This window comes from Bos mutus, chromosome 2 (genome assembly GCF_027580195.1).
Source record: "Bos mutus isolate GX-2022 chromosome 2, NWIPB_WYAK_1.1, whole genome shotgun sequence".
Lineage (NCBI taxonomy): Eukaryota > Metazoa > Chordata > Mammalia > Artiodactyla > Bovidae > Bos > Bos mutus.
Genome location: NC_091618.1, coordinates 32,858,068 through 32,879,857, shown reverse-complemented (window position 1 = coordinate 32,879,857; position 21,790 = coordinate 32,858,068). Strand labels below are relative to the sequence as shown.

Here is a 21,790-nt window from a genome sequence, read left to right as displayed (position 1 = left end):
GTCACCATATGACTAAATCATGAAGCATACTTTGAAGGAATCTTGAGTAGTCGTTACAACCACAAATTAATTTTCACTCGTGAAGAGTCAGACATGACTGAGCAACTAAATAATACAATACTGGTACCTGACCCAGTCAAGATTTTTTTTGGGGGGTGGAATATGAGTTTAATAGATACATGTATTATAATTTAAAGTTGAGAAAGAAAAATGACATCATTGTTGGCTAGCTAAGAAGACAGAGCGTGCTTAGAAACTGCATGTCCTGTTTTGAGCAAACACTTGAGTGACCTTTGGGGTAAAGAAGTAAAACTAGAGACAGAGAGATCCTTCATCAGCTACAATTGCTAACTAAATGGATACTACTCATGCATTCAGGGCAAAAAGAACTGCTACTAAAGTATTGATATTGAACTGTACTGTTCCTATTAATTACCCTAATTCAGAAACAATTTTATGTTTGTGTTCTTAGGCATTCATCATAATAAAAATAAATATACATGAACATATTCACTTTTTAACATCATATATATTTATATGTACTCACAATTTGTTAATACATAAATTCACACATGTCTATACATTTTTCTGATCATTTTGAAGAGTCCATTTGATGTACATTAAATTACAAATATAAATTGCTAAGTGTAACATTCGGCACCCAGTTAAGTGCTCATTAATAATAGGTATACTATTAACAACAACATTAATTTTCACAAGTATTACACTTTACAAACTATGGACTAGCAAGTGTAATATATTGCTAATCATTACTTGTGGCGAATGAAACCCCAAGACATTTGTAAATTAGCTAATGAGATTTAGGTTTGCGTCTAGGAGCATTTAATTCTGTAAATTCTTCTTTCACCGCAGCTTACCCAAACAGCAGAAGCAGGAGAGATACAGCACTTAGGTTGTTTTCACTGTAGAAGGCAGGTAACTTGAAAATTGTAATGACACCAATTGAAAATGCTACAGGCACCAAGTAGAAGGCCTATGGGAACACGGAAAACAATGTTAGCATATGGCAAGTTTTTCTTTTTTTGAATCGATAGCCCGTCTAGTTTAAAACTGTAACAAATCGACCTAGAAACACTTTAGGAAATGAATTATTATCTATGTTCTTGTTGCTTGTAATGTTCAGTTCATTTTACATTGATTTCACTCTTGAATTCATCTCCTGCAACAAGAGGTCAAGCCAGTCTCCATCTTTATAGAGAGACTCCGAGTCCCTGGCGTTCCTGCCTCCAGACTTTGAGACTTGGGATCATTTGGTGACAGAGGGTCAGTGAAAAAGATAAGACAGCCAGGTATCTTGGTATTAGATTCAGTCCTCAAAGTACTGATTTTATTTTGAATGCTGGAACTCTCTCAGATGGCCGACTTCTAAGGCTTGGTTGTCAGTGTGAGCCACTCTGTGCAAAACAGCGGGACGGTGGGTACTACACATTCTTAGAATCACAAGGACATAAACAAAGAATTCAGTGTTTCATTGGCAAGAGAAATAGTAAATGCTGAGGAGTTTGCGGCAAGATGTACACAGTGAAAGAGATGGTAATTTAATTAGGGAGGAAATTGTCCTAATACTGGAATGAGCACCAGAAATATAACAACAGGATCTGAGTAGTAAGTAGCCCTTCATAGGAGTGTGCACTTTTAGCTTTCTTGACACATTAAAGCTCCTATTAAGTCCACAGGACTCATTACTGTTTTTTTTTTTTTTCTAAGATTTGACTTCTACAACAAATGCATTTCAGACCTCACTGGAGTCATTAACCAAATGGATAGGCAGTTAATTACTCTTCAGTCCTTCAAGCCAATGGTCTTTACAGCAACTCAGACAATTTTTCCATAATTACCAGACAAATGCATACCCATCCCAGGCATTTGGTCAAGGTTGGCACATTTGGAGTCAAGAAAAACCATCTGAACTTTGAGACCAATTTATGCAAATAAGAGAGTTATCAATGAAATTCATCCTTTATTTTCCCTATTAATCTTCTCTAATGTGTCATTCAGCAGAGGCTATTACTTCAGATTTTTCACTATTAGTTGATTAAATTTTTATAAACTTGTTTATGTGTTGCCACTAGGCAAGACTATTTTGCTTTAAGCTTCCATTTCTCTCATTTCAAATTTCAATGTACTTAAAATAACTTGGAGAAGGGGTTGAATTCCAGGTTCCACTCCCAAGATACAGATCACATGAGTCTGGAGTGAGGACCAGTGACCTGCATTCTAGCAAGTGTCTTGGGGAATCTGATATAAGTCCTCAGACCATGGAGATAAGGGCAGGGCAGATGGATTTCTCTTTTTTCCAACCACTGGATGAATATAAGCCTGATGCAAATTTTTTTTCCTTAATTTACTGTCTTTGTGGTAATAATCTGAACAAACTGAGACAAATAAGTCTCAAACATAAAACTGTCTTCTTGGAGAAGGAAATGACAACCCACTCCAGTATTCTTGCCTGGGAAATTCCATAGACAGAGGAGATTGGTCTCCCCCACACCTGCCCTCTGTCAAAGCTATGATCCCTATTTCCAGCAGCTTTCAGCAGGATGCCTGAGAAATAAACTGTGAACTTGTTTTTAAAAAAAAAAAAAAAAACCTGTCTTCTAGAGTTGGACTATATAAAGAAGGCTGAGCACTGAAGAATTGATGCTTTTGCACTGTAGTGCTGGAGAAGACTCTTGACAGTCCCTTGAACTGCAAGATCAAACCAGTCAGCCCTAAAGGAAATCAACTTTGAATATATGTTGGAAGGACTGATGCTGAAGATGAAGCTACAATACTTTGGCCACTTGATGAGAAGAGCCGATTCATGGGAAAAGATCCTGATGCAGGGAAAGATTGAGGGGAGGAGAAGAAGGGGACGACAGAGTATGAGACGGTTGTATGGCATCATGGACTTAATGGACATGAGTTTGAGAAAACTCTGGGAGACAGTGGAGGGGAAGTCTGTTGTGCTGCAGTCCATGGGGTCACAAAAAATCAGACACGAACGACTTAGCAGTTGTACAACAACTATCCAAATCAGTCCTGTTTTTCTTGCAAAGACAAGTGACTCACCATGTCATAAATGAAGTTGGTTACCCAGTAGCAGGTGACACTGATGCCTGAAATGTGTTGCAGCTGCTTGGCTTTTGTCTGATGCTCCCGTACAACGTAGGTGACAAAGCTGGCAGTGGTGACAGAGTAGCCCATCAGGATGGAGAGTGCCACTAAAATATCGATCAAGCTGCTCATTCTGTAGTGAGCAATAGGGAGAGGAGAGCACACATAAGTTTGGGGAACTCTTCCTTTCAGGAAGATTCATGGCAAAAGCCATCAACAAAACAGTACAAGAGTTGGCTGTGACACAAATAAGTCTTCCTACAAGGCAGCCGGATAATATCTTCCACATGACTCGGCTGTGACCCTGGGATAAATAGCTTGAGTGCATCTGAATCGACTAGGGATATTTGATAGAAAAACCTGAGTCTCTAGGGGTTACAGGGTGAGTGCAAGAGATACATAGATCCTGAGCACAGAAATCATACAATACTTAAATGCTATGCAGGGACATTGAAATGATGAAGCACTTATGCACTTGACTTATAAAAGCAGCAGATTCTATGAAGCTACAGTCAACAAGCTCTACTTCACAACCTCACTCTACACGCTTTCAGAAACTGCCTTTTATCCCAGTCAGTAACTTATATTACCAGCTCTTCTAGATTAACATTCATTCAGATACAACTGTGATTTCTAATTATAGCACTTCTCAATATGCCAAGGAGAAAGGAGTCAGGCCAGATATATCTGCTTACGTGGCTTGTTCTTGATCTTGCACTCCTGGATAAGGATGGCTATACATGATGATACCTTAAAGAGGAGATAGTTCTTTTCATTAGTATGTATTCAGTTAATCAAAAACACTAATTTTTATACATGCTACTGTATAAAATAGGTAACTAATAAGAACCTACTGTATAGCACAGACAGGGAACTGTACTCAGTACTCTGTAATGGCCTATATAGGAAAAGAATCTTAAAAAAAACAAGAGGGTGGATATATGTATACATATAACTGATTCAGTTTACAATACACCTGAAACTAACATAGCACTATAAATCAAGTATACTCCAATAAAAATATTTATTTAAAAATAAATACCAATATTTATATGAATAATATGTAATATCGTAAAAGAATTTTACTTTGGTGATTATTTTATAAAATAAAATGATCCCCTCTGCCCCACAACCCCAATCTCATCAATACCATACAACTGATGGCACTCAAATGCTCACAGGAAAAAACCCAAACCATTTTTCACATTGTGCTTGGAATTTGAGGGGGAAGGGATAAGAATTTACACTTTTTATATATAGCACACTTCCCATCTACTACATTTAAGTTATTATTTTCCAGTTTCTTCTCTCCATCTGGCAATATGTATGTTTGTATTATGGCACTTTAGAAATGTATGACATGTGAAGAAACAAGTCAAAGGGAGACCAGTTACATGAGGATCCCCTAAAGAACAGACACTTTCCACCCCGCCCGTCATTGTGCCATTGGTCATGGTAGGGAAATACTGCAGCCTGAAAGGATCCCTTCTCCTCCTTTACTGCTTCTAAGATACCTACTGCTTTAGAACTCTACCAGGAGCAGAGTTGGGGAGCTTCAGCTTCTGGAGGGGTTTTTATTGAGACAGAAAGATACAAAAGGATTCAGAGAAACTAGCTGGCTCCAGAAAAGTAGTCGATTAATTCCGATACAGTCCTAGATTACTTGTACCCCCCAGGGTTGGTTGTATTTTCTGAGTTAGGTAGCACAGTGCTTGCCTCCCTTTCCTGAGAAGATACTGTCTAGCCAGGGCCCGGATGGGCTGGGAGGTCTTGCAAAGGGCCACCATGTGAAGGCAAAGCCTATGCTGAGTAACTTTGGAAACAGTAGGGATAGGAGTGAGGATATCTCTTACGTACTTTTCCCCGTAGAGTCAAAAGCTGAGCAAGAACTTTCTCACTTACTGTTTATATAGTATATGTTCATTATATTAGATACTAAGACTGTTCCATGGTACCAAATACAGATTATTCTAAAGCTCTATTCTTTCCATTAACTTAAATTTATAATTTTTACTAAGTAGATTATGACATGTTTTAAGGTTAAAATCTGCAACTGTTCTGTATTGAAGAAAAATATATAAAAGTTAAAGCAAAACAAAGAAACTAACAGCAATAATAATCAATTTGATGTATAATTTTAATTAAATCATTGGGGGAATGCATCTTTCTTATCTTTTGTGTAAATTAATGGGTTTTCTTTTACTGAGACTCAGTTTTCCTTGGGACCTACTTAAACCTTGTTGCTGGATTATAATATAGGCAAGGGGAAGTCATTTCTCTTATTCCTGACTTATATTGATATTTAAGAATCAAGAAGTACTCTATTTCACCAGAGAAATCTTTACAAATACATTTACTCCAATATGAAAAATGCTGCCGAAACAATTTTTTTCTGTATCTTTGGCAGCAACACCAAGTTATCAGAGTTTAGAATCTATATTACCATCTTTTCTGTGGATTCTATATCAGTTAGCACAGTCTTGGGTACAGTGATTAGTCGATGAATGCTTATTGACTCTAATAAAACCTCAAAGTTTCAATTATCCCCCTATATACAATATACATGAAAAATAACACATTTTCTGTAGTTTCTACACTTGTAAGCCTAAAATGAGTAACTTCCCATTGACCAATGGTAGTAATGCAATAAGAATAAACATTAGGGTAGAGAGGACAATGTATCAATATTTTTGGAGAAGAGCCTGGTTGTACAACATTTGTTAGTGAAAACAAGTAAATTTGTATTCTAGGGGAGGAAAACAGAATTTTCAAGTTAAATTAACCACTAGAGGGAACCACATGAATATAACAGATATTGACTTGCAAAGCAAAGCTAATTAAAAGGTTTTTATTAGCATGTTAAAATTCAGAGAATCAATTTTACAACTAAAGGCAAAATCTCAATTCATGTAGAATCCAACAAAGATGGCTTAAAACAGCTCGTGTGGTATGGGGAGGTGGCAGGAGGCTATTTGAACTGATTTTTAAAAACAACATTATTATGGTATATCCCATACACTCATTACAATATAATAAAAGTATTTTAAGGTGACATGGTTTTCTTCTTTGAAAGAAAACAAGCTCCTTACTGATAGGGTAGAAAGTTACCACTTTCACAAGCCTATATAAGAAAAGTTAATAAAAAAAAAATAGAAGGCACACTACTACCAGTCTCCACATGTAATTCAAGCTAAGCCTTACTTTTAAATTAAAAACATTTCCTTTTAGGGTCAATACATAAAGCTTATGTTCCAGAATTCTTAATTCTTTATACTCTGTAACTTAGAAATACAAGCCTGCCGGGATCCAGAGTGATTCTGACTGCTTTCATCTTGGTAAAGAACACGAATAATAAATGAAACCTGAATAAAGGTTTCAAAAGCTGATTCTTCAAAGTGGCATTGTCTCTTTTTCTTCCCTACATACCTTTGCAACGTTTCTTCCTAGTCATTTCTATGGTTCCTATACTGTCACAGCAGCAAATACCTTTTGCTCTCAGTAAGACATCCTAGTGAAAGTCAGACATTCAACAGTATTTCAGACCGGGTTGCACTAGACTCAGCTGGGTTTACTCATCATTTAACTTAATTTACCACTTTGGACTACACTCTTTATTGATGCTCTGGATCTAAGCACTATCTATCAATCTTGTCATTTTCTTCATGGTTCCTGCTGCTAGGAAAATGTCAAAGCAGTGGGGAAAAATACTGTTTTCTCAGAAATGAACACTCTGAAAGATTCTGTCCCTAGAATGACTATCTGACTCTACAGTTTACTTCCACGATTGCCAGAACGCCCAGCACGCGCTATTACGCCCGACAGTAGGGAGAAGAAAGAAGAGAAGGCGACAGCAGTCCTTTTTTAAACAGTCTGTTAGCCCATTTATTAAGCTAGAAACTATTGATAAGCAAATATGTTCCTCCGTTTTATCAATCTTTATTATTATTTTGGGGGATCTGTATGGGAAAATAATCTGAGCAAGGCTTAAGAAGATGAAGTGGAGAGTAATTTAATTAGAAAAAAAAAAATCAGCCTTTTTTGAATTCCAAACCCTTTAAAAAAACTATGTGGAAGGGACTTCTCTGGTGGTTCAGTTTGCTAAGACTCCATGCTCCCAGTACAAGGGGCCCAGGTTCGATCCCTGCTTAGGGAACTAGATCCCATATGCTGCAATTAACAGATCCCATGTGAGGCAACCAAGACCTGCTGCAGCCATATAAAGAAGTAAATATTTAAAAAAAAAAAAAAAAAGACTATGTGGAAGCTTCTTGAGAAACCCCAATAGTAGACTTTGTTGAGTATAGAGAAGTATTGGGAAAATGAAGCAGCAAGAGCCAAACAAACCTGGATTCAAATCCCACTTCTGACTCCCAGAGAAATAATAGTAGGAAACAATAATACTCATCATAAGAGGGTGCTAAGTAGTAGCAATATTTTACACAAAGCATGTGTCCTTATGGTAAGTACTCAATTAATGGTAACACTTCGTTTCTGGTAGAACTTCTAAAGTTTTGTTTTCACATTTGGATTTGTGTATAATATTTATTGACATTATCACTTTATTTTTTAGCCTATGTACAAGTAAATAGTTATAAAATGTTTTCCTGTGAGATATAACTATGAGGTGTAAGAACAGAAATAAGTATAAAGTCAGCATTATTATCCTGACTTGATAAATTAAGAAGCTAAATTAACCTGAAATTGAGGGGATTATCCAGAATGTTCCATCTGGTGGTAGTTACTACTTCCAAACTCCTTTTAAAGATCTGTGGTTTAAATACTATAAAATAGCTGCCACAGGGAGGAAATGGAGTCTAATGCATATTTTCACATGTAGAGTAGCAAGAGTTTCAATACAAGGAGCTTCTATGTAAATAACTTTACCATGTCGGGCAGCATCATATTTTGACATGTTAACTCGCAGGAGGAAATTATTCAGGCTGTTGAGGTAAGCTGGAAGGGAGTGATAGCCTTCTGGATCATACCATACCTGTAACATTCCAAAAGAAGACAAGATCAGTATGGTGTTCAAATAAATTAGGCAGTCTTTATATCTTACAGACTATATAATTTATATTTAAAATAAATGCACCAGTTTCCCCAGTAACTTATTCATCTTAGCAGATTATGAACCATCCACCAGAGTGCTGACCACAAAACTCTAAGTTTCCAACCTAGAGATGGGTGGAGATCATGAAAACAACTTTTTCCTGCTTGATGGCACCAAGTTAGTAGTTATCCTAGACTTTCTCTACAGGTAAAGCTTGAAATAAACAGAAGTCATTATTATCTTCATCTCTGTGGTTGGTCTATGGTGATTCTGGAACTAGAAGTAAGGCAATCTGTCTCTTAATAATAATAATAATAATAATAATAAAAACAAATGGCATACAGGCAAGGCTGTAGAAAGAAATAAAATATTAATACATATACAGGCACTGTGTCCTTAGCAACAAGATTGATAACCTTGAAATACCCCCACTAACTTTTTATTCCTAGTTACAACTCAAAAGAAAGCGAGTTACTTTATCTTCTATGTCAAAAGGAAAGGGATTTAAAATGTTGTTGCTCAGTCGCTCAGTTATGTCCAACTCTCTCTGACCCCATGGACTGTAGCTCACCAGGCTCCTCCGTCCATTGAATTTTCCAGGCAAGAATACTGAAGTGGGTTGCCTTTCCTTCTCCAGGGGATCTTATTGAACCAGGGATCAAACCCACGTCTCCTGCACTGGCAGACACTGGCAGGCAGATTCTTTATCACTGAGCCACCAGGGAAGCCCATATTTAAAATATTCAGTCCAGTTCAGATCAGTCGCTCAGTCATGTCTGACTCCTTGCGACCCCATGAATTGCAGCACGCCAGGCCTCCCTGTCCATCACCAACTCCCGGAGTTCACTCAAACTCACGTCCATTGAGTCGGTGATGCCATCCAGCCATCTCATCCTCTGTTGTCCCTTTTTCCTCCTGCCCCCAATCCCTTCCAGCATTAGAGTCTTTTCCAATGAGTCAGCTCTTCGCATGAGGTGGCCAAAGTACTGGAGTTTCAGCTTTAGCATCATTCCTTCCAAAGAACACCCAGGACTGATCTCCTTCAGAATGGACTGGTTGGATCTCCTTGCAGTCCAATGGACTCTCAGGAGTCTATTCCAACACCACAGTTCAAAAGCATCAATTCTTCAGCGCTCAGCTTTCTTCACAGTCCAACTCTCACCACATCCATACATGACCACTGGAAAAACCATAGCCTTGACTAGATGGACCTTTGTTGGCAAGGTAATGTCTCTGCTTTTGAATATGCTATCTAGATTGGTCATAACTTTCCTTCCAAGGAGTAAGTGTCTTTTAATTTCATGGCTGCAATCACCATCTGCAGTGATTTTGGAGCCCCCCAATTTCCCATGAAGTGATGGGACCAGATGCCATGATCTTCGTTTTCTGAATGTTGAGCTTTAAGCCAACTTTTTCACTCTCCTCTTTCACTTTCATCAAGAGACTTTTTAGTTCCTCTTCACTTTCTGCCATAAGGGTGGTGTCATCTGCATATCTGAGGTTAAAATATTGGTATACCTCAAATCAAGAAAGGCAATTAGTAACTCAAAATTACAAATCTGATTTAGAGAGAAATTATTTAATGTTCAAACTCCCTTATGTAAGAATATTTACTCTATGTGTGGAGAGAGGAAGAAAAGAAACAAGGGGGAGCATTCAAGTCCCTGGCACTACTATTTACATTCTACATGACCTTATAAAAGCCAGCTAAAATATACCCAATAGTATCTATCTCTTAGGGATGTTGTGAGGATGTAAAGGTAGTTGGTATAAAATGTGACACTAGTGCTTCATTTATAAGCCACTAAATGAGCATTTGTTTCTTCACTTCCCACAAGTTTGTACATGTCTCATACTAACAAATGAGAAATATGTTACGACCGATTTAAGATTTAAAGACTACTTGTGATCATATGGGTAATCATACATGTCTGATTCTGTGACTCTAGCTTGTTTCAAATACAAAGCATAGATATAGTCTAGAAGCAAAACATCAACGGAATTGTTTATATCATCAAATTCTGTAAAGTTTCCATGTTTTTTAAAAGCATTGCCTGGTGGCCCAGACAGCAAAGAATCTGCCTGCAATGTAGGAGACCTGGGTTTGACCTCTGGATAAAGAAGATTCCCTGGAGAAGGGAATGGCTACCCACTTGGCTAGAGAATTCCATGGACAGAGATGCCTGGTGGGCTACAGTCCATGGGGTCAGAAAGAGTTGGACATGACTGAGCGATTAACACACAAGTTCAGTTCAGTTCAGTCACTCAGTCGTGTCTGACTCTTTGCGACCCCATGAACTGCAGTATGCTAGGCCTCCCTGTCCATCACCAACTCCCAGAGTTAACCCAAACCCAGGTCCATTGAGTCAGTGATGCCATCCAACCATCTTATCCTCTGTCGTCCCCTTCTCCTCCTGCCTTCAAACTTTCCCAGCATCAGGGTCTTTTCAAATGAGTCAGCTCTTCGCATCAGGTGGCCAAAGTATAGGAGTTTCAGCTCAGCATCAGTCCTTCCAATGAATATTCAGGACTGATTTCCTTTAGGATGGACTGGTTGGATCTCCTTGCAGTCCAAGGGACTCTCAAGAGTCTTCTCCAACACCACAGTTCAGAAGCATCAATTCTTTGGCACTCAGCTTTCTTTATAGTCCAAAACTCACATCCATATATGACCACTAGAAAAACCACAGCCTTGACTAGATGGATCTTTGTTGACAAAGTAATGTCTCTGCTTTTGAATATGCTATCTAGGTTGGTCATAACTTTCCTTCAAAGGAGTAAGCGTCTTTAATTTCATGGCTACAGTCACTACTACAGTGATTTTGGAGCCCCCCAAAATAAAGTCAGACACTGTTTCCACTGTTTCCCCATCTATTTTCCATGAAGTGATGGGACTGGGTGCCATGATCTTAGTTTTCTGGGTATTGAGCTTTAAGCCAACATTTTCCGTCTTCTCTTTCACCTTCATCAAGACGCTCTTTAGTTCTTCTTCACTTTCTGCCATAAGGGTGGTGTCATCTGTATATCTGAGATTATTGATATTTCTCCCAGTAATCTTTATTCCAGCCTATGCTTCCTCCAGCCCAGCGTTTCTCACGATGTACTCTGCATATAAGTCAAATAAGCAGGGTTACAATATACAGCCTTGACGTACTCCTTTTCCTATTTAGAACCAGTCTGTTGTTCTATGTCCAGTTTTAACTGTTGCTTCCTGACCTGCATACAGATTTCTCAAGAGGCAGGTCAGGTGGTCTGGTATTCCCATTTCTTTCAGAATTTTCCACAGTTTATTGTGATCCACACGGTCAAAGGCTTTAGCGTAGTTAATAAAGTAGAAATAGATGATTTTCTGGAACTCTCTTGCTTTTTTGATGATCCAGCAGATGTTGGCAATTTGATCTCTTATTCCTCTGCCTTTTCTAAAACCAGCTTGAACATCTTGAAGTTCACGGTTCACGTATTGCTGAAGCCTGGCTTGGAGAATTTTAAGCATTTCTTTACTAGCGTGTGAGATGAGTGCAATTGTCTGGTAGTTTGAGCATTCTTTGGCATTGCCTTTCTTTGGGATTGGAATGAAAACTGACCTTTTCCAGTCCTGTGGCCACTGCTGCGTTTTCCAAATTTGCTGGCATATTGAGCGCAGCACTTTCACAGCATCATCTTTCAGGATTTGAAATAGCTCAACTGGAATTCTATCACCTCCAATAGCTTTGTTCATAGTGATACTTCCTAAGGCCCATTTGACTTCACATTCCAGGATGTCTGGCTTTAGGTGAGTGATCACACCTTTGTGATTATCCAGGTCATGAAGATCTTTTTTGTACAGTTCTTCTGTGTATTCTTGCCACCTCTTCTGAATATCTTCTGCTTCTTGTAGGTCCCTACCATTTCTGTCCTTTATTGTGCCCATCTTTGCATGAAATGTTCCCTTGGTATCTCTAATTTTCTTGAAGAGACCTCTAATCTTTCCCATTCTATTGTTTTCCTCTATTTCTTTGCATTGATCGCTGAGGAAGGCTTTCTTATCTCTCCTTGCTATTCTTTGGAACTCTGCATTCAAATGGGTATATCTTTCCTATTCTCCTTTGCTTTTCACTTCCCTTCTTTTCACAGCTATTTGTAAGGCCTCCCCAGACAGCCATTTTGCTTTTTTGCATTTCTTTTTCTTGGGGATGGTCTTATTTCCTGTCTCCTACACAATGTCACGAACCTTCGTCCATAGTTTATCAGGCATTCTGTCTATCAGATCTTAAATCTATTTCTCACTTCCACTGTATAGGTCTTCATAGAAGAGTTCAACTTTAGCATCTTCAGTGTTACTGGTCGGGGCATAGACTTGGATTACTGTGATATTGAATGGTTTGCCTTGGAAACGAACAGAGATCATTCTGTCATTTTTGACATTGCATCCAAGTACTGCATTTGGGACTTTTTTGTTGACTATGATGGCTACTCCATTTCTTCTAAGGGATTCCTGCCCACAGTAGTAAATATAATGGTCATCTGAGTTAGATTCACCCATTCCCGTCCATCTTAGTTTGCTGATTCCTAGAATGTCCATGTTCTCTCTTGCCATCTCCTGTTTGACCACTTCCAATTTGCCTTGATTCATGGACCTAATATTCCGGGTTCCTATTCAATATTGCTCTTTACATAGTTGAACTATTCTATGGAAATGAGTTCATTCATTTCCATGGCTGAGAGTTCTATTGAATGAGTATATAACAATTTATTTATTTATTCTACTGTGTATGGACATTTGGGGTTGCATTTTCAGCTAATATGAGATATCCTACTATGTGCATTTTTGTTATGTAACCTGGTGCTAAGATCATGGCATGACTTTATTTTTTGGGCTCCAAAATCACTGCAGTGGTGACTGCAGCCATGAAATTAAAAGACGCTTACTCCTTGGAAGGAAAGTTATGACCAACTTAGACAGCATATTGAAAAGCAGAGACATTACTTTGCCAACAAAGGTCCGTCTAGTCAAGGCTATGGTTTTTCCAGTGGTCATGTATGGATGTGAGAGTTGGACTGTGAAGAAAGCTGAGCGCCAAAGAATTGATGCTTTTGAACTGTGGTGTTGGAGAAGACTCTTGAGAGTCCCTTGGACTGCAAGGAGATCCAACCAGTCCATCCTAAAGTTAATCAGTCCTGAATATTCATTGGAAGCACTGATACTGAAGCTGAAACTCCAATACTTTGACTACCTGATGAGAAGAGACTTTGAAAAGACCTGATGCTGGGAAAGATGGATAGCAGAAGGCGAAAGGGACAACAGGGGATGAGATGACTGGATGGCATTACCGACTCAATGGACATAAGTTTGAGTAAACTCTGGGAGTTGGTGATGGACAGGGAGTCCTGGCATGCTGCAATCCATGGGGTCACAAATAGTCGGACACGACTGAGCAACTGAACTGAACTGAACCAGGTACTTGTGTATACACGCTTCTTTAGGTTAAATACTTAAGATTGGAACCACTGTATTATGGAGTATACATTATTCCAAATGATTTTCAAATCAACTGACTCATGTTCTATTTTCAACTCATGAAAATGCTTGAACATTTAAAGTTCATATTCTCATTTGTATGATATCCCAAAAGAATGATCACAATTTACCTTGGCAAGCGTTCTATTAGCTGGAACAGTCGTTACATCAAAAAGAAGGTCTTTAGTCAAAGGCAGTCCCAAACTCCAACCTCCATATCTACATGGAAAAAATTGATATTGGTTTTAATGAGAAAATATTCATAAATAAATCTAAAATGTTTAACTAAAAGCTCATTTTTTTCTTTCCACTAAGTACACATTATAGTATGAAATAAATACAACCTGACAAATATTTTACAGTTTTATAGATTTCTTGTATCATATTTTTGTCTAAAGTGCACATTATAACTAGAAATTCATGGACTCTTAAAAATAAAAAGTGGATTTAAAAAATTCAAATAGAAATTTTAAGGAAAGGTTAGTTTAAATATTGACCAAATTAAGAATGGGTTAAATAAATAAATAAGAATGAATTAAATACTAAATACTAAATAATATTTTAGTAGTTATACTAAAATAATTTTCTTGTGACTATTACTGTAAATGTGATGCTGCAGAGCTATATTTTTGATGTACAAAGAACACTACAGGATATTCTTCACATTTTTTTTAAAAGTAGGTTTTAGAATGGTTTGTTTATAATAAACCTCATTTTGTTGAAAATATTTAATGTATATTCAAGTGTACTTGCCACCTTTCTCTCCTAGCTTTATTAAGCTATAATTGACAGATTAAAAGTGTATATATTTAAGGCATACAATGTTTTAATATATGTATATGTTGTGAAATTATCCCCACAATCAAGCTAATTAACATATCCATTATCTCACATAGTTACCATTTTCTTGTATATGTTGAGAATTCTTAAGGTCTACCCACTTAACAAACTTCATGTAATAATCTGTCTTCTTAACTAGAATTGCTGTACTTAGACATCCAGAATGTATTCACCTTGCTTTACTGAAACTTTGTACCCTTTGACCAAAATTTTCCCACCTCACCCTTCCCCCAGACCCTAATAACCCCTGTTCTACTCTTCTGTTTCTATGCATTTGACTGTTTTGGATTCCCTATAAAAGTGAAATCATGCAGTATTTGTCTCTGTTATTTCACTCAGTATAGTGTCTTCCAGTCCATCCACGTTGTTGCGAATGTAAGCCTGCCACACTTGCATCTACGGCAAATGTTCAGGTGGCTCAGGAACGAGCCTGCGAACTTGCTCTACAAGAACACATTTCATTCACATGCAGGTATCATACTCCAAGGTCTGAGATGTTCAAGTTGGAACTAAGGACAACTGTCACCAAAAGTCATGCCTTAGAACTCTCTGAGTTTGCACAGTCCAGTCAACTTGTTTTTTGCTTTGAGAAAAAAATATGTACAAAGTTAACAATACATTTTTGAATCCCAAAACAATGCTTTACAATGTGCTCAAATAAATCTTAATTTAGTTATTACATTAATTTACTTAAAGTTTAATATGTAAGGATGTTTAGATAAAACAGAATTTACCCACATAAATAATCAATAGAAATTTGCATTTTATTGTCACAAATTCAAGACAGTTAACTTAAAATTAGAAAACAAGATATTTTAAATTTTTTATAAAGTTTTTATTGTTTTTACCTTTTTTGTGTAAACTCATTAGCAGTTGATATAAGATAATTTTCCAAGTGGTGCCCAGTGAGGTTATAAATTACTTGGGAAGAATAAGTTCTTCTATGAGGTGGTGAATAGTTAAATTTAGGACATTCCTGAAAAATAAGGTTAAAAAAGTTCATTTGGGACAATGCTGTACAAATTAAATAGACAATGTCAAGAAGCTTCAGTCTCATGATTTGTCTATATGTGCAACTGGTAGAGTGTGATAAGGGTGTCTTCTGCCTCTAAACATCTGTGAAAATGAAGTAATCTTGCCTTTGCCAAGAAATAACACAAAGTTATTATTTATATAGACCACATACTTTGTTTAAGACTTGCTTAAAGCCAAAAAAGAACACAAGTTAACCAATGTTAGATATTTTTTTCACTGTACTGACAAGCTTGATATGTCAAGCTTGATATGTTTAGAGAACAACATTAAATTTATGATGACTCAAAATTCTCTCAGTTATTCACAGGGAAGAAAAAAGTATCTGCCCCAAATTGAAAAGATAATATTAACAGAGATAAGTTCTCAGGGATGGACAACAGTGGATGAAAGAAGAAGAAAGAAAAGTCGCTCAGTCATGTCTGACTCTTTGCGACCCCATGGACTGTAGCCTACCATGCTCCTCCCTCCATGGGATTCTTCAGGCAAGAATACTGGAGTGGGTTGCCATTTCCTTCTCCAGGGAATCTTCCCAACCCAGGGATTGAACCCAGGTTTTCCACTTCGTAGGCAGATACTTTACTGCCTGAGCTACCAGGGAAGTCAAGTATATATTATATTAGTTTTAAGGGACTAAACCTAGGTTTCAGATTTCAATTTTACCCATATCTAAATCTAATTTATATATATGTCTTATATACATGTTGCTTATTCATATATAAGTTGCAGACATAGTACAGAGAGTTCCTGTATGCCTGTCACCCAGTTTTCCCCATTGTTAGCATCTTATGTTACCATCAAAATTCAGTGCCTGGGTCCATTACTATTAACCAACCTCAGAGCTTAGTTTAAACCCCTTATTTATAAGTTTTTAGCTTTCTGCACTTCCTGACTTCTTACTTTCTATTAGAGTGTATCATGCTTCGCTGCTTAAACTTTAGTTTGGGAAAAACCTAGCACTTTTCCAGTTTTTCCTCCATCTTCCACATAGTGTCTCAGAGCTGAGACTAGTACCACATGTGTGGATCAAGAGCTTGCTCTAAAAAAAGAACGCTGAATTTTACCTTGCATCAAGTTATAAAATGTGAAGATCACATTCTATAATGCCTCTGGTTTCATAAAAAGAGACATGTATGAATGTAATTTTTAGCTTTAATTTTTATTGAATTATACATACAGAAAAATATATATATATATATATATATATATAAGGATACTGTATGATAAATTTTGACAAACTGAAAACACCTTGAACCAGCAACTGGATCAGAAAACAAAACAATGCTAGGACCCTAGGAGCCCCCCTCATCATGTTTCCTTTCAACCCTAGCACTCCCCAAGTAACCAGCACAGAAGAGTTTTGTCTGTTTTTATATTTTATACAAATGTAATTGTATCATATATACTTTCTCACGTCTGGACTTTTTTTCACTCATCATTTATTTGTGAGAATATGATGTGTGTAGTTGTAGATCAAATAGAGGAAAACAATAGAATGGGAAAGACTAGAGACCTCTTCAAGAAAATCAGAGAAACCAAGGGGACGTTTCATCCAAAGATGGGCACAATAAAGGACAGAAATGATATGGACCTAAAAGAAGCAGAAGATACTAAAAAGAGGTGACAAGAACATACAGAAGAACTGTACAAAAAGGGTCATGGCATTTAGTACCATCATTTCATGGCAAATAGATGCAGAAAAATTGGAAACAGTGGCAGACTGTTTTCTTGGGCTCCAAAATCACTGCAGATGGCTACTACAGCCATGAAATTAAAAGATGCTTGCTCCTTGGAAGAAAAGCTATGACAAACATAGACAGAATATTCGAAAGCAGAGACATCGCTTTGCTGATGAAGGTCCTTATAGTCAAAAGCTATGGTTTTTCCATAAAGAAGACTGAGCACCGAAGAACTGATGCTTTCAAACTGTGGTGATGGAGAAAACTCTTGAGAGTCCCTTGGACTGCAAGGAGATCAAACCAGTCAGTCCTAAAAGAAATCAGTCCTGAATATTCATTGGAAGGGCTGATGCTGAAGCTGTAGCTCCAATACTTTGGTGACCTGATCTGAAGAGCTGACTCACTGGAAAAGACCCTGGTGCTGGGAAAGATTGAGGGCAGAAGGAGAAGGGGATGACAGAGGATGAGATGGTTGGATGGCATCACTGACTCAATGGACATGAGTTTGGGTAAACTCCGGGAGTTGGTTATGGACAGGGAGGCATCCATGGGGTTGCAAAGAGTCAGACACGACTGAACGACTGAACTGAACTGAAGTGATTCTACTGTTGCTGGGAATTTGGGAGGCTATTACAAATATTATTACTATAAGTATCCCAGTATATGTCTCTCGGTGAACTAGCACTTCTGATGTGTATATAATAGGAATGGAATTGGTGAGTCCATAGGGTATGTATATCATCAGCATTAGTAGATACTATCAATGCTTTTAGAAGTTGTTTACATAAATTTGGATTCCCATCAGCAGACTATTAAGTTGAAAAAATTTTAATCTACTTTTTTAAAAAATTAAAATCTATCCAGATTCTATTTTTAAATACTAAGTTAGTAGACTTTTACTATGAACTAAAGAAAACACACAAAGAATTAGTTAGGTTAGATAAGAGATTAGAAAACACTTTGAGAGCTGGGTAAGAATAATACTTATAATGCAAGGATTTCAAAAAATGCTTGCTGGATTCTAGTTTTTATTGTTAGTAACTGTCTTACATGAGACCACAAAAAATGGTTGCATTTACTGAAAACATCTTTATTCTAAAATAGTGTACCAAGACAGTATAAGGTGTAATCATATGGCACTTTGAAGAAAATATTGCTAGATTCCTCCCCATGGGGAAGTGTTGATAACATGGTGACTCTCGGAAACTAACAGTGACCTCCTTTCTTCAGCAATCTTTAATTTCTTAAAAGTTAACTGAATTGATGGACCTAGGGCTTCCCTGGTGGCTCAGTCAGTAAAGAATCCGCCTGTAATGCAGGAGACCTGGGTTCGATCCCTGGGTTGGGAAGGTGCCCTGGAAGAGGGGATGGCAGCCCACTCCAGTATTCCTGCCTGGAGAATGTCCATGGACAGAGGAGGCTGGCAGGCTGCAGTTGATGGGGTTGCAAAGAGTCGGACATGACTGAGCAACTAAGCACAGAAAACAAAAGTGTGTTTCTATAGAATACAGACAGGGTGTTGGTTGGAAAATCTTTAATGTTTCTTTCAGAACATGAATTATTCTCGCATCCTGGAGGTGTTGCTTGAAGGCATACTGAGTTCTGTTCTGGACTTAAACACTACTAACTTCCCAGCTGACCACTATGATAGCAATCTCACTGTGCTTTCAAATATTACGCTATTGAGGCATTTTGTTGTGTGAAACACAGAGCTTGCTGGTTACAACTGAACTGACCCCCAAACTCACTTTTAGTCAGTTTCCACAAAGACTGTCATAGAATTACCTACCCCAGGAAGTTTGTCCTAAGATGGATTTAAAACAGTGACCTGAAGTTCAGTGTTTCTGAGCTGTCCGGATCCACACCACTGAGCTACTAGCTTCTATGAAATGAAACTATATCCACTCTTTGGTAACCTAGAAAGATCTTTCAAGCTTTGACATTTATTCCTTTTTTTTTTACTTCACTGAAAGCGAATTCCATCTTACCTGGGTGTTTTCTGAGCAGGAGCAAACGCCAAAATTAGTGATAGGTTCTTCTCCACTGCTGTCCCATTTTCCCAGACTGTTTTTGTTTAAACACCTCCTGCAAGTAAGAATAATTTTAAAGTGAGGTGTGTGTATATTCTCGTGTTTATGTATAAGCGGGTATTTGATATTGAATTCAGGTATAGTTCTCAGTTCAATTTACCGATTTTTCACAACTTGAAAATACATTGCACTACCATTTCCAAGTGATCTGACATCTGATGGGGGAATGAGGGACAGCACTTAACAATTAAGCAGTGCTGAAACCAAAGCTCATTGCCTCAATGTGGCAGGATGGAACTTCTTGATCCCTTTATTTTCTTTGCTCTTTTCATCCTCTCCTCTGAAGAGAAAGGGATTTTTAGAAAAATAATGCACTAATGTCAAGTTTGCACGTGTCATGTACTATCTTGGAAGTTTGAATTTTTGTTACTGTTCAGTTACTACATCATTTTGAATAAGCAACACTGCTGCTGCTGCTAAGTCGCTTCAGTCATGTCTGACTCTGCGCGACCCCATAGACGGCAGCCCACCAGACTCCCCATCCCTGGCACTCTCCAGGCAAGAACACTGGAGTGGGTTGCCATTTCCTTCTCCAATGCATGCCAGTGAAAAGTGAAAGTGAAGTCGCTCAATTGTGTCTGACTCTTAGCGACCCCATGGACTGCAGCCCACCGGGCTCCCCCATCCATGGGATTTTCCAGGCAAGAGTACTCGAGTGGGGTGCCATTGCAACACTATATAGTGCAAAAGTCTGGGGACTGGAGTCAGAAGACATGGGTCTTGGCTTTAGCTACACAACCTACTCTCTAGATTTCTTTTGACAAGTATCCTAGTTCACACGAGCCTCAGTTTCTTCATCTTAAAAATGAGATTAACAATTCACAGGGTGGTTGTGATTGTTTAATGAAAATAGTTATACAAACAAACTTTACAAGTTAGAAAGCACCTCTTACTATTTCAGTATAGCATCACCACGGAATGAACTAAAGGCGATAGATAAAGTCTTAAAAGATAGACTTCAATCAGAGGGCTGACCTCCTCACTCAAACAACGCACATTGACCCATCCACACTCTTCCACATACATGAACACACATGCATGCATGTGCACACACACTGGAATGCTGGGGCAAAAAAAAAAGAACTACTTACGGATCACTGATATTCAAACACATGTTGTCAATGCCAGGGAAGCTCCACATTGCTGAGACCAGGTCTTTTGTGCTTGGGTGATAATTTCTATAATATTAAAGGACAGAAACAAATTCATGTTTCCTTCACTAGAGTTCCATATTAAACTCATGCTCATGAATAATTCGAAGAAATGACATATGCTGCGTACAGGACTATTTTCTTAAATATCTAAGAGAGATGTAGACTCAGAAAGAAGGTCACACAAAAAATAAGCACATGTCTCTATTTGGCTGTCTTATTATTTTCCTGTCACATGCATTTAGTGATCACCTATTGCATATATAACATTATATTATACACAATTCTGATACTGTTATTCTGTATTTAATAAAAAGTTATTTGCCATGTATTACAACAGATTGAGAAGCCATACCTAATCTGGTTTTCCTGATTAAATATTCATTAAAAATAAAAATCTACCTTAACTTTATTTTTAGACAAATACAAAAACTCTTACAGTTGTTTGCTGGTGAGGGAAGTGTCATGTGATAGATCAAACTGTATATTCCTTTGGCAGGATCAGGAATTGTGGCTCCTGAGTTCTTTATTCTTCAGCATTTTATGACATTCATTCAGCCACAATGCACCTCTGGAGGCATTGGGAAAATGTTGTTTCAGTTAAAGGGAAGACACTTACGCATAGAATGTTGTCTGTTCCGAGGTACCATAAAGAGATGGGGTGATTTCGAGCTCTGGATAACTGTTGCTGGAACTTCTCAGCGTGCCGAGGCCCATGGCAGTTGTTACAAAGACAATGGGGAGAATAACCTGCGCTATGAAGCCCTTCCAGTTCCGGCGGGTGTGATGGAACCTCTTAATGAGAATAGCCATAATCTTCTTCAATAACAGTTCAAAACCAACCGATCTCTCTCCTCTGGTCAGGATTTTGTCTGATTTTAAAAAAGAGAGAGAGATTTAACCTGGTTATGGGAAATCTTGATAAATCAAGAAATAAAGTAACTTCAAAGACCATGGATCCTGCTTATTTAACTTATATGCAGAGTACATCATGAGAAACACTGGGCTAGAAGAAGCACAAGCTGGAATCAAGATTGCCGGGAGAAATATCAATAACCTCAGATATGCAGATGATACCACCCTTATGGCAGAAAGTGAAGAGGAGCTAAAAAGCATCTTGATGAAAGTGAAAGTGGAGAGTGAAAAAGTTGGCTTAAAGCTCAACATTCAGAAAACGAAGATCATGGCATCTGGTCCCATCACTTCATGGGAAATAGATGGGGAAACAGTGGAAACAGTGTCATTTTATTTTGTGGGGCTCTGAAATCACTGCAGATGGTGATTGCAGCCATGAAATTAAAAGACGCTTACTCCTTGGAAGGAAAGTTATGACC

General features: G+C 37.9%; 1 protein-coding gene across 1 annotated transcript in view; it reads right to left on the bottom strand.

Moving 5' to 3' along the window:
• Window positions 1–21,790, bottom strand: part of ABCA12 (ATP binding cassette subfamily A member 12) — a 200,098-nt gene that overhangs the window by 19,613 nt on the left and 158,695 nt on the right. Inside the window, exons 34-42 of the mRNA XM_005909592.2 lie at window positions 21,076–21,328; window positions 20,397–20,483; window positions 19,204–19,300; window positions 15,353–15,480; window positions 13,796–13,883; window positions 8,002–8,107; window positions 3,813–3,867; window positions 3,073–3,250; window positions 879–994 (exon numbers count right to left, since the gene is read on the bottom strand). Of these exons, the coding sequence (XP_005909654.2) occupies window positions 879–994; window positions 3,073–3,250; window positions 3,813–3,867; window positions 8,002–8,107; window positions 13,796–13,883; window positions 15,353–15,480; window positions 19,204–19,300; window positions 20,397–20,483; window positions 21,076–21,328 (1,108 nt within the window). The remainder of the gene's footprint in view (window positions 1–878; window positions 995–3,072; window positions 3,251–3,812; window positions 3,868–8,001; window positions 8,108–13,795; window positions 13,884–15,352; window positions 15,481–19,203; window positions 19,301–20,396; window positions 20,484–21,075; window positions 21,329–21,790) is intronic.